Here is a 13648-nt window from a genome sequence, read left to right on the forward strand (position 1 = left end):
TATTTCAATATGACATTATAGCTGCATTTTTTTTTAAAAAAATGTAAGCTAGTGGAGCAAAGGGGAGACTGCGCTCTGGAGCTCCTGCCACCTGCTATTTCGGGGAGGGTGTGCACCTGGCCCCCTGCATAACCCATTTGGTCCCAAGTTTGAAAGCATCTTAGCCACAGACCTGCAAACACTAGCTTTTGTAAGCTGGCAAAAGCTCATCTGTTTCATCTAAAACAAAACCCTTGACATGTCCTGACCTGCAACAAGAGAGCTATTTATTTATTTTTTTGTAGCATGCCTTCCCCGCTCTCCACTGATTCAGTCCAGGTGAGAACTGACACCCTCCAAACTTGCATGCCATAACCCGGATTTATTTAAGAAAAGGGGACAACGCAGCTGTATGCCTATGTAGGAAAAAGGTTTTAATCATGATTCTTCTACTCGGGTTAATACCTCCCAATTGCAGGGTATTTTAGAACAAAAAGACACCGATTGTACTTGAGTTCAGTCTAACAGCAGTCAATAAACTGTTTAACTGCAGAGATTTCTGGCACTTAGTGGTACAGTAAGACATGAACAGATATTAGCTGTGTCTAAGATCAGTGTTTTGTTCACATTGTCAAGAGCAGGTGATGCTTCTAACTAGAACAGCTTTTCCTAAATCATTTTTGACCAACGCATCCTGAATTACTGTTGCACTGAGTTGAACTGCGGTGGAAGTTTTCTTCAGGCTTCTTGAAACTTAAGGACACTTCGGATGCTGCAAGAGTGAAAGCAAAGAGCTGAGATCATGAATTTGATTTGTACTGTCAAACTTGATTTGATCTTATTTTAAGAAAACTGGCATGGTATCATGCAGCCTTCTGCAACATGGTGCCACAATTGGTCACACTGATCCTATGGGCAAGGCTTCGAGTAGGAAAGACGCTATTTACTCCTGATGATCATGGGGGCACTGGGGCAGCCACTACAACAAAACATCACAGGGTTGTTTTGAGGAAAAGTAGATTGCTATATGTTGGCAGGATAAAGGGAGAGAGAAACTTGCCAAGGAAAAAGAGAGAAATCTTTCTCAATGGTTGCTTTTACAATAAATATGCATGCACCCTCCTGTCCCAAAGCATACAGTTTAGATAACTGAAAGGTAACTTCTGAGTAGACATAAATGGGATTGTGCTGTAAGTGATGTTGTCATTCTAAAATCTGTCCCAGCACACAATATATAAAAAGTAAACTTGTTGACAAACAGCAGACAGTACCTACCTCTTTCCAGCATGCATGAGTTCAAAAGCCTCATTGATTTTGTTAAACGGTAAAGTGTGAGTCACAAATTCATCCACTTTTATCTTTTTGGACATGTATTCCGCTACCAGCTTCGGAACACTCTCTACACTCTTCCAACCTGTTAGAAAATGAAATAATTGTATACCGAATGTGATGTGACACAGCAAGATGGATGAAGGAGCATTACAAAAGTAGTATCTGTGTCAGACAAGGAAATCTTAATGATGCAAGCCTGAAACAAAACTCTCTTTTCTCTCTCTAAGCTAGAAAGGGAGAGTTGTCTCTTGGCTATCCTTGGCATGCTATATTACTGCATTTGTAATGTGGCTGCAGCAGCAGTAAGAAACCTGGAGCCTTCCAGATGTTGCTGGCATGGCCAATGGTCAAGAAAGACTGGAGTTGCAGCACAGCAAAATCTGGAAGACCACAGGTTCAGCACCCTATGGTGCAGCCTTGGGATTGTCTGTGCACAATACTGAACTGACTATCTGAAAGTTGCAGGGCAGTAATAAGCAACTTGCGTTAAAATCACAGTAGACAGAGCAATGCTCTCATGTAAGAGCCGGATGTTCGGCTTTCAAGGCAAAGTTTGCAAACCAGAACACCTACTTCCAGGTTTGCAACGTTCGAGTTCCAAGTTGTTCGTGAACTAAGCTCTTCGAAAACCAAGGTACGACTGTATGTATAACTTAAAGATACCCTTTACTAATGAAGATAATCATCCAGAAGATACTTAGGAACGTACTGCATTAAGAAAAATTGTGGAATCTCCTCTAGGCTTTTTCTAAGTAAAAAGTCTACATGGGCAAGTGCAATGTATGCTTTTAGAAACGGGATATCCTGTTTTGGATTGGAGTATAAGACTGGAACACACGTCTCTTGCGATTTTGATGTCCTCTCTTAATGTCCTAGTGTATACATGGAAGGGTTATGCCACAAGTTTGCTAGCCTTTTAAGGTTCATGGGATTCATTAACAGTTGTCCATTTCCTGTGCAGAAATGCACACATGCACAAGAACATACTGTGACTGCCCTATGTAAGACAGGTTCATCAGCACCCCAGCAAAGTTATACCTCCAAAGGCAGTCCCTTTCCATGTTCGTCCAGTGACTAGCTGGAACGGACGGGTGGCAATTTCTTGACCGGAAGCAGCAACACCAACTATGACACTCACTCCCCAACCTTTGTGGCATGCTTCCAAGGCTGCTCTCTGTGGGAGGAGGAGCAAGTGATACAAACAAAAGAAGTGGATGGGTGGAAGAGAAGCATAGTTCAGTAGCAGAGCACATGCAGACAATCCCAGGTTCAATCCTAGCATCTTCAGGTAGCAGGAGATGGAAAGAGCTGCTGCCAAGATAAACAATGCAGAGCTTGATGGACCAGTGGTCTGACTTGGGATAAGGCAACTTCTGGGTGACACTGTGGGTTAAACCACAGAGCCTAGGACTTGCCGATCAGAAGGTCGGCGGTTCGAATCCCCGCAACAGGGTGAGCTCCCGTTGCTCGGTCCCAGCTCCTGCCAACCTAGTAGTTCAAAAGCATGTCAAAGTGCAAGTAGATAAATAGGTACCGCTCTGGCGGGAAGGTAAACGGTGTTTCCGTACGCTGCTCTGGTTTGCCAGAAGCGGCTTAGTCATGCTGGCCACATGATCCGGAAGCTGTACACCGGCTCCCTCGGCCAATAAAGCGAGATGAGCGCCACAACCCGAGTCGCCCACGACTGGACCTAATGGTCAGGGGTCCCTTTACCTTTAATGTTCCTAGAGAGATGCTCCAGGAAACAGTATATTTAGAAGGAATGATTGGTAGGCTGCTCAAGAGATCACTAGTTGCAAATATTTAGAGATGCAAATCCAGAACTGGCTATGGATGTTGGCTATGGCATCTAAATGCAACCTTCATGGCTGCAGATCAGCACAGAGTACTGGCAGAGGCTTCCCAGTTCTGGAGATGGCGTTGATGGATGCTGGTCTGACTAGACAAAACAGGCCTTCACCAGACATTTCTGATGACTTTCATTATGCCCTGGCTCTCATCCATGCCCCCACCCTTGCCACATTCCAGGCTCCACTCACCCTAGGGTGCTACCTATGGCAGTGTTTCCCAACTGGTGTTCCGCGGCACACTAGTGTGCCGCGAGATGTTGCCTGGTGTGCCGTGGGAGGGAGGCGGGTGAGTCAGGCGGCGAGAGGCGGGGCGGCGGTGGCGAGGAGAGGCCACCCAGCGCGGGGCTCTCACCGTCTGCCTGCCTGGCTGCCTGCGTGGCGCTGACGTCACGGGGCTGTAACGTGCCCCACATAGGCACACGCGGGGCGGCGAGCGAGCTCCCTCCCACATCCCATCGCCGCTCGCTTCGGCCGGCCTACTGGGCTGTCGCAGGTGGAAGGCCTGCGCATGCGCGAGGTTTTCGCGCCTTCGGGATTCCCTTCACGCCTTCCTCCTCCCGGGTCCTTGAGAGCGCGGGAAGCGGCAGCGCGAGACCGGCGTTGAGCCTGGTAGGTATTGCGCTTGCCAAGGCAGTCATTTGGGAAATGAAAACTTGCAAAGCAAGCAACCAGTTCAATCTGAAGTACATGTATGCTTAATATCCTGTATCTGAAACCTGTTCTGCCCCTCCCCCACACTTGGTGCCATTTTCATCTACACATGCAGCAGAGTAAGTTGACCCAGAATAGTACCAATTCAGATGGCAGATGGGAGAATGACAGTGCTGAATGCTTTCCCATGTAGAACAGTCCCTGCAAATAAAAACCTAGCATATTTGGAAGAGGGATGCTAGCCTAACCATTACCTTCTATGCTGTTACTATTTTTTTATTTTTTTTTACATAAGTAAAAAGTGACCTTTCCCCATCTGGCATGGTGGTGTGCCTCGAGATTTTTTTCATGAAACAAGTGTGCCTTTGCCCAAAAAAGGTTGGGAAACACTGACCTATGGACAGACACACTTACCATGACACCGACGTTACCGATGCACTCAAATGAGTAATCTACTCCTCCATCCGTCAACTCCACCAGGACCTCCTGAATGGGCTTCTCAAAGTCCTTGGGGCTGATGCACTCTGTGGCCCCAAATTCCTTGGCTTTTGCAAATTTGTCCTTGTTGAGGTCAATCCCGATGATCCGGGATGCACCTGCCACCTTGCAGCCCATGATTACTGCTAGCCCAACTCCACCCAAGCCAAAGACAGCACACGTAGAGCCAGGCTCCACCTGAAAGAAAGAACACTCACTTGAAGGAGAACAGTTCTTAACATCGAAAAAATAGCAGCTCTGTCTGCTGCAATAAACCAGGCTCTTGCAAATGGCTTGTTGAGCTGAGTTAGTCTGCACTTAGAATTAACTTTGAACTAGTAACACAAGCTAAAATCATTGCTTGCTGTCGCTGCCCATCTCAGATAAGGAAGACACATGTCTGATAGTTAACTCTTTATTGGCTAGAGAAATACAGCAGCTTCCCCAGTGCTCTGGATACACATTCTCACACACTTGTAGCCTCTAAGCAGCAGTCCACAGGTCTGAGCCCTATGGAGCAGCTGCAGCAACAGTGGAGCCTCTCATCCAGTTTATATACTCTCCTCTTGACGGATTACATGCCCATAATCTGAGACTTCTTCTGCATGGAAGTCACTGCTGCTCTTCCCTTTTCAAGCCCCTCCTGGTTCTAGGGAACAGCTGGGTGGGAGAAGGTGGGGAGTCTGACCTGTCCTTCACCTGAGCTGCACCTTCTTCCCACATGCCTGTCTTCACCTTGAACTGCCCCGACTCCCCAACTTCCCCTGGCCTTGTGGACTGTACCAAACCCCATAAATCACTGGTCCACTCTTCTGGGTCACTCCCCTAGCCCCCTGCCTCTGCCACACACTCTTCTGAGCCCTGCCAGTCCACGACACTGGCTCTCCTAACTCACTGGTTGGATCTCCAGCCCCATGGGCTTAATTAGGCATGCAAGGTTTTTTTCGTCAAGCCATACTTAATCCCGGGATGGTGGGTTTGAGCCCCACATTGGGCAAAAGGTTCCTGTTGGACTAGGTGACCCTCATGGTCCTTTACAATTATATGATTCTATACCCACCAGCTGTCAGATGTGGGGCAAGTCAAGATGTCAGTGGGTCAAAAGGGGGCATACTGACACAGCCAATTAACTGCCCTGTGCACAGTGCTTTGCAAGCCCTGGTGGTCAGCTGATCAGACCCAACTCACAATTGCAAGCAAATGTTACTAACAGCGGTCTCTGCCAAACTGGTGCAAGTGAGCAGATGAGGGCCAAAAGCCTTTTCCTCCCCAATGAAGTCTCCCAAGGGGGCGGGGCGGGGATTAGGTTTAAGGGAAGGCTCTGCCTCTTAATTTGCTTTATGAGCACCTACCTCAAAACTGTTTGCACTGCAAGGAGTGGCAGAAGCAGCAATGGCATGGAGGTGAAAGGCAGTTCATCAGCACCCCAGCAAAGTTATATTGTACCTCCAAAGGTTTAACTTAACTCCTGTTTAAACAAGCTGTGCTTCTCACTTTCAGGACAGGGATGTGGAGCCACAGCTCGGGGATGGGGGGTGGCTCCCAGTACATTTCCGAGCACAATTCAAAGTGCTGGTGCTGACCTTTAAAGCCCTAAACAGCCTCAGCCCAGTATACCTGAAGGAGCATCTCTACCCCCATCGTTCAGCCCAGACACTGACGTCCAGCTCCGAGGGCCTTCTGGCGGTTCCCTCACTGCAAGAAGTGAAACTACAGAGTGGTGTCTGCCCTGTGGAATGCCCTTCCAGCAAATGTCAAGGCAATAAACAACTATTTTACTTTTAAAATCCAACTGAAGGCGGCCCTTTTAGGGAAGTTTTTAATGTCTGATGCTGTATTGTATTTTAATATTCAGTTGGAAGGCGCCCAGAGTGGCTGGGGAAACCCAGCCAGATGGGTGGGGTATAAATAATAAATTATGATTATGATTATTATATAACGCTACTCTATGCTCAAGAGTCAGAAAAAAATCAACAGGAAGTCAGGGACCCCAACCTTTGCAGTGTTCAAGGCTGCTCCATAGCCTGTAGAAACCCCACATCCCAGCAAGCAGACTTTGTCCAAGGGAGCAGAAGCATCTATTTTCGCCAGAGAAATGTCTGCAACGACGGTGTACTCTGAGAAAGTGCTTGTCCCCATGAAGTGGAGAACCTGTTTTCCTTTACACATGAACCTACTGGTACCATCGGGCATCACTCCTTTTCCTTGGGTGACTCTGCAGAATAAAATCAGAACAGACGTGTTGTTTAGAGAGCACGTATGGTCACACCAAAAAGCAACAGGCCCATCAGAAAAAAAATCATATTGGGGCCATACCTTTATTAAGCCAACCAGAATATAGTTACACTTTAGGGTGCTTTGTAAGACTTGACAACCAGCTGATCGCTGCTGCTTTATGGTGCCTGCAGACTCTCTTGGCTGAGCCAGGTCTTTCCAATGCCACATGTAGCATCACATGTGAAGTAGGTGGGTGTGGTTTGGCCAAAATGGCCTTGCAGACCAAATGGGGAGATCTGCCACACCTTATTAGGTTTCTGCCTATGTGCCAGAGAAGTTGAGAAAGGGATACAGTCTCTGTCATGCTACACAAAGCAAGAGACTTCTCCAGATGCCAAGCTCTCTGCAAAGCTCAAAGAATTTGGAAATAATTTGCGAAGCTTTAATAATTTGCACTTTGTTCTGGGCAACTGAGAACTGGCGATCGCATAGGTTAGTGTGTGCTTTTGGCCATCTGGCTGCTGCATTTGTGAACCCCTGGCACTGAAGTCCGTGCTCTGTATGACAAAGGAAAAAATGGGGAAGGGGGAAGCAGGGGAGAAGAGGACCAACCTTATTTTCTGGCAGAGATTGGTTTTAGGGTTTAAACAAAACTTGCATTCTCCACATTGTGGGATGTACAAAGGGATTACTGTGTCTCCTGGAAAATACAAAGAGTTGGTTTTTTATTTTTTAAAAAATGTTTCCAATACTGTTAACTGATAAAAAGCACACTGTGTTAAAACTAGATGTTCCGTTAGAGCATGACATACTAATAGTTTTATACAAGTGGCATGTTTTGTGCTATCAAATTGTTCCAAGGCAACTTCAGATGTAAAGCAATGGATATATTTCTGCTGAAGAGTTGGCCAAACTACGATGAGCATTAGGGTCCTTGCATCTTAAGCAGAATCCCCTTACCTGGTTTGAATTTGGTCACTCCTTCCCCAACGCTCTCCACAATCCCTGCTCCTTCATGGCCCAGGATAACAGGAAAACTCCCTTCAGGGTCAGCACCGCTTAGAGTATAGGCATCCGTGTGACAAACAGCAGTGGCAATGATCTACAAAGTCATGAAGAACAATCAGATTCAGCAGGTTATTTGACAGGCATTGTGTTTTCAGGGCACTGGAGCTGTAGGGCAGCTGAAGGAGAGGCGGCAGGCAGACTGCAGGAAAGCACTGCGTTGCCCAAAATAGCAGCGTGGGTCTTGTGCCTGTGCTTACCCCTAAGCCGCCCTACAGTGTCGAACTGCGTGGAAGCTCCCTGCCCCCAGGGTGTCCACACGGCTAGCTATGCCTCTGGGTCAAATATCCTAGTCCCTAATGGTTTAGGGCAAGCAATGTAGCAACTATTTCATTACCTTGATACGAACTTCATGAGCTTTAGGTGGTCCAACTTCCACCTCCTCAATGGACAGTGGTTTACCCGCTTCCCAGGCAACAGCTGCCTTGCATTTGATAACCTAAATAAGAAATAGAAAGAGTGCCCTATGACATTGCACAGCAAGCTTGTATAATGAGCTTCCTTCCTTAGAGGCTGAAGTCACACACTACAGACGCTTTGGAGCTGGTGGAGCTCAAACTGGTGGAGCTCAAACTGGACCTTTGCTGGTTAACAGATTGTCAAACAGCTCCGAGAGCTGCTTGTGTAGGTATTGGTGATGGTGGGGGCACCCTATTTGTTTACTTGCATCATTTACAGGCTGCCCCATGGCTAAAAAAGTTATCTCAGTGGCTCACATGAAAATAAAATCAGTTCAAAAATGCGAGTGCAAGAGCTACAGTCTATGAAAGGCCAAACAATTCTAGCATCTGTAGAATCTGAGAGATGCAGCAAAATATACAGGCACAGTTCCTCTCATTTCCATGAAGCAATAGGCCGTCCATGTTTTACCTTGTTTCACTCGCCCATCTCAGGGAAAATTCCTGCAAATACCCAGGCAAACAGGTGCGATGAGAAGGTCTACCTCCTCAATATGTTTGAACAATAAGTGAAAACTACATCAAGTTACTAACCCGAGAGAAATCAACTCCATGTAACTTTGTGATTATTGAACGTAATCCTGTTTGCTACAAATGGAAGTGGCTGGTACATTTTATCACCTACAGCAGATGGCAACTACATACTGGGCAAGTATTATGAGGCAACCTATTGGTTTTTCTTAATATAATTTATATAATGCAATTCAATTCTTAGCATTTGTTACTAAAAATGTAAAGATAAAACTGATAATGGCTCCTATTATTATTGTGCCCAAATCCTCTATGCAAAATAGCGACAGATAAAACAAAACTTCCAGTGTCACTGAAAAGAAATGCATGCTATTTGACCCGTGTTGTATGGCTGCAATGTCCTAATTGACCAATTAAGAAAGCAAGAAGAGAAAATGAACTTGTTATACAACTTGTTCATTCCTTCAGTGACAACCTCTTATTGAGCACAAACACTACTGCCATGGATGTTTCAACTTGTATTTATTGTATATCCATGTTGTACACTTTTGTAATAGAAAAAGTAAGTAAAAACTGTAGCTGTAGTGTTCCTGCTTAAAATAAGGTTAATGTGTGTGTATGCCAAGGGACCAGTCACAGAAAATTTAACCAGCCCTAAAACTGGTTAGTTTCTCACAGAGCAAAGTTCACAAAGATCATATGCCAAGTAAAATATTTGCATTCTTCAATTTCCCCTTCAGTTAGGGAATTTCAAGTTTAAGAGTGAAATATGGAAAAGGCATTAGTCAATGATTTACATATTCTGCATAAAAGGGTTTTGGAAATAACAGTCAAAATGAAGTTTTTATAGGAGGTACTAGTTAGAATCTGGTACAGTATATTATATGACATGTGTAGCGTAAGAGCAACGCAAACACTAGTTTTATAATTTATGTAGGCTAAAGGAATCCGGACGATAGCATGGGTCGCCGCCGGAGCCCTAGCGGTTAATCTGTGCCAGTCGCTTTCCCCTGCGTTTTTGTCCCATCTTGACGAATTTCCCTGGGGCGCAACTCTGCATGTTTACCCCCGAGAGCAAGGGCCGTTGACTTAAGTGGAGCTTACTTCCGAGTAGAGCGCGCACTGGGGCGCGACCTCCAAGCTGGTGCCTTTCCGCCGGCGCCTCGTCGGAAGTAACGAAAACGCAAAGGGCGCCCGGGAGCCTCTGCTCGCCCGTTGCAAAAGGCTCCCCCCCCCCCCAAGACCCCTAAATTGACCCCGACTCGGAAGCTTTCCAAGTTCAGACGTGGGCTTGCAATCCTGCGCGCTTCCCTGGGAGGAAGCCCCACCGAGCGCAGACGAGGAAGCACGCTCGGCCTGCAAGGGAAAGAGCAGCGGCGCGCTCCTTCGCCGTGCCGCGTCGCCTCCCGTTTCCTTTGCACCCGCAGGAGGGGAAAGGCGCCCGCGCTGCTTGCCCGGGGAATGTTCGACGGCTCCAACTTACCCCGCTCGCCATCAGCGCCGCTGCTCCGCCGCCTGCAAGTGCCCCTTTCTCGCCGTCCGCGAAGCAGCTGCGGAGCGACTTGGGGGCATGCGCGCTCCTTCGAGAGCCGCCCTCCAAGCAGGGGCGGGCCGAGGAAATAGGGCGCTGCTCCCTCGTCTCGCTCGTCTTCTTAGGGAGAATTGCAGTGCCCTCTGTCGAAGGATGCTCGTTCAGGATGAATTCCGCTTCAGGAGGCTGCGATTGCAAGCGCAGCTCCTTAGGAGGCGGGGGAAGTCCTGCAGAAATCTGTGGGGCTGGAGCAAACGTTTAGGAAGAATCACCGAAAGGGTAGAGTTGGAAGGGACCACAAAGGTGGAAGGATGGCCACAAGGATCATCTAGTCCCAGCTCCCCTGCAATACAGGAATCTTTTCCCCAACGCAGAACTTGAACCCACGACCCTGAGGTGAAGAGTCTCGTGCTCTCTACCGACTTGAGCTATCGGGCTGCAAGGTTATTGTCGTTTTGTGGTTATGAATATCTAGGCCTCGGCTTTTCACTTTGGTATTTTCCCTCACAACTCTTGTTTCCATCTGGCTCCTCAACCGACACATCCATGACAGGATTTTGAAAATGGCTAAACTGTCCAGTCAGAAGTACAACCAGAGCAGCTTGGAGATTCAGAGGCAGATTTGTCCCCCAGTAGCTGGACTAGGCCATGGAAGTACAGTGGTACCTCGGGTTACATACACTTCAGGTTAGATACGCTTCAGGTTACACACTCCGCTAACCCAGAAATAGTGCTTCAGGTTATGAACTTTGGTTCAGGATGAGAACAGGAATCGTGCTCCGGCGGCACGGCGGCAGCAGGAGGCCCCATTAGCTAAAGTGGTGCTTCAGGTTAAGAACAGTTTCAGGTTAAGAACGGACCTCCGGAACAAATTAAGTACTTAACCTGAGGTACCACTGTATTTGGTTGCACTGGGGGTCTGGAGAATTTGGCCTGAGGTTGACTTTGAGGCTGTTGTAAGCAACTGTGTCTCTTAAATCTCCATAAACTGTCAGCAAACATCTTCAAGGCCCCAGTGTAAATACCAGTATTCCCTTATGTACATAATGTCCCCCTTAATACACTAACAATCTTCGTTCATCCTGTCCAGTGTTGGTGTTCATCTCACTCTTAAGCTTACTATACTAGCTACTAGGTTGTTTTGTTTTTTTTAAATAATATTTTATTAGGTCTTAACAATAAGAAGATTTAGAAAAATAATAAAAACAAAAAAGATACAAAGTTATAAAATACAAAGATACATACAATAAAACATTAAACACAAAAAAGGAATAGAAAAAAGACATAGTAAAAAAAGGAAAAAACAAAACAAAAATTCCCTCTTTCTTAAAATCTCCTCTTTAATTAACTTATTTTCCTGACTTCCTCACGTCTCCCATTTTTGTATCCCGTTTAAAAATTAATTCAGCAAATTCATATCCTATTATTCTATCTATAATTAATCCAGTCTTGCATTTTACCTTGTTGCTAGAACCCCTGCAATTCATTTCAATGTCCTCAACATTCAAAAATTTTACAATATTTCTGCAAATAAGTTTTAAATTTCCTCCAATCTTCTTCCACCGACTCTTCTCCCTGGTCTCGGATTCTGCCAGTCATTTCCGCCATCTCCATATAGTCTATTAGTTGCATCTGCCATTCTTCCAAGGTGGGTAGGTCTTGTGTCTTCCAATGCTTTGCGATGAGAATTCTTGCTGCTGCTGTAGCATACATAAAGAGAGTTCTATCGCTACTAGGTTGTTTTGAAAGCACTCCGAGTGAATTGGTGTTGGAGGAATATTAAGGAAGCCTAGATACCTAAACCTGTGTTTATACAAAGCGACACCTACACAAGCCAGCAGCCCTTAGTTCCTTGCTGATGGATGAGGCCTGAATGTCTTTCCTTCCATCTCTCAAAGAGTCCCAGGGCAACTCACAGTTAGACAATAGTGGTTTTTGGAGTGGGTGGGAGTGGAGCAGGCTCCCTATAGCTGCTCCTGGTAGTTAGTCCTAGATAGAACAGTAATCTGAGGCAGTGTGGAAAATTAAAATGTAGACTAGACCCAGCCAAGGCAGCTAGGTGTTCATGTTGGCCCCAAATGCTACAATAACTCTGCCTAGTTACAGAAGTCATATTCCCACTTAATGAACCACGCCTCAACTTTTGGAGAAATTTTATTTTGGCACAGAACTTCCTAAAGGCCAAAAGTATATTGTTATAGGATTGTGGTGGTTGAGGTAGCTTGATTGTCACTTTTGGAATACCCTCTCAGCCAGTAGTTTTATATCCGTAAAACTGGATTCTTTAGAAAGAGAGATTGCTGAATGGTGAGACCAGAATCTGTGGAGTTAATGGCTGCAAACCAAGTTTGTAGTATCTTTTTGCATGACTAAAAAATACAGTGGTACCTTGGGTTACAGATGCTTCAGGTTACAGACGCTTTGGGTTACAGACTCTGCTAACCCAGAAATAGTACTTTGGGTTAAGAACTTTGCTTCAGGATGAGAACAGAAATTGCGTGGTGGCGGCAGCAGCGGGAGGCCCCATTAGCTAAAGTGGTTAAGAACGGACCTCCAGAACGAATTAAGTTCTCAACCCAAGGTACCACTGTATAGGTGATGGTTCCCACAGAAACTACTAATAGCAATACTTCCAGATGGTGGGTTAAAAGGGTTAGAATCTTCCCTCCTCCTCTGGTTGAAAGGGATATCATTGTTGTGCAAAGGATAGCAATAGTCCTGGACCAGTCTTGTCTTGAAGTGGGTTAGGAAGAGACAGAGAGCTTTACCTGACTTGCTCTCTGCTGAATCCAAAACTATGGCATTGCGGGGCTAAAAACCTAACAGAGGAGCAAGTTATGTTAATGTGTTAATGTTGTGAGTCTTATGCTCAAACTGCCTTTGTTTGTAAGTAAAACCATATATCACAAAGACACTACCTCCAGTGATCTTCATTCCAAGAAAATGAGCTACCACCACAAAACCTCTTGCTGCTTGGAGATTGGAGTAACAATAGTATTCACGTGAATTATTATGTCATTCCATCTTTTTAAAGTTGCCACCTTTTCCCAGGCAGGGTTATTCCACCTTTAACAGCCTCATGTAATTTAGAAATTCAACTCTGCAGTTTTTCTGATCACTTTTCTTTTGTCAGGAAAAGATGCTCCTGTTGGATTTGTGGTTTTTGTGTGCCTGTTAAATACACAGAGGCTTTTACAAAAAAAAAAGGGGGGGGAGAGAAGAGCTAACCTAAATCTTCATGTTATTTCTGATGAAGACTTACAAATTCAGAATATAGAACCAAAATGCAGTTGGCTGTTAATTAAACTTAGGTATGAGAACATGTCCTGTGCTATGAAAGTTTTAAAATGGGATAAAATTACCATATATTATAATATCTGTTTACTTATTTATTTCTCTGACATCTACTAGTGTTAAAATAACCATAAAATCAAGTTCTTGATTTTTATTTTCAGGATGAAATATTGAGCTTCAGAATCCATAAGAAGAAAAAGTTGACGGTAGGTGGCACTATAACATTCTAGATAAATTATATTTCAGTCACTGCAGTGTTATGACTTATAGGCTTCCTGTGTTTAGAAAACCTTTCTGTGTTTTGTGTTGTCTGATGAGGAACT

The 13648-nt window shown here is 45.4% G+C and overlaps 1 protein-coding gene across 1 annotated transcript; it reads right to left on the reverse strand.

Annotated features, from left to right (window-relative positions):
* Positions 1-392: 392 nt before the first annotated feature.
* On the reverse strand, positions 393-10112 carry LOC310686118 (alcohol dehydrogenase class-3). Its single transcript, XM_083459288.1, has 9 exons — positions 9984-10112; positions 7909-8010; positions 7467-7608; positions 7119-7206; positions 6285-6504; positions 4227-4487; positions 2350-2485; positions 1255-1393; positions 393-751 (listed from the first exon to the last, which is right to left on the reverse strand). Exons 1-9 carry the CDS (start codon positions 9993-9995, stop codon positions 718-720), a joined length of 1134 nt encoding a protein of 377 aa, XP_083315414.1. The 5' UTR covers positions 9996-10112; the 3' UTR covers positions 393-717.
* Positions 10113-13648: the final 3536 nt, after the last annotated feature.

Source organism: Podarcis liolepis (genome assembly GCF_965112155.1).
Source record: "Podarcis liolepis genome assembly, chromosome: 9".
NCBI classification, from domain to species: domain Eukaryota; kingdom Metazoa; phylum Chordata; class Lepidosauria; order Squamata; family Lacertidae; genus Podarcis; species Podarcis liolepis.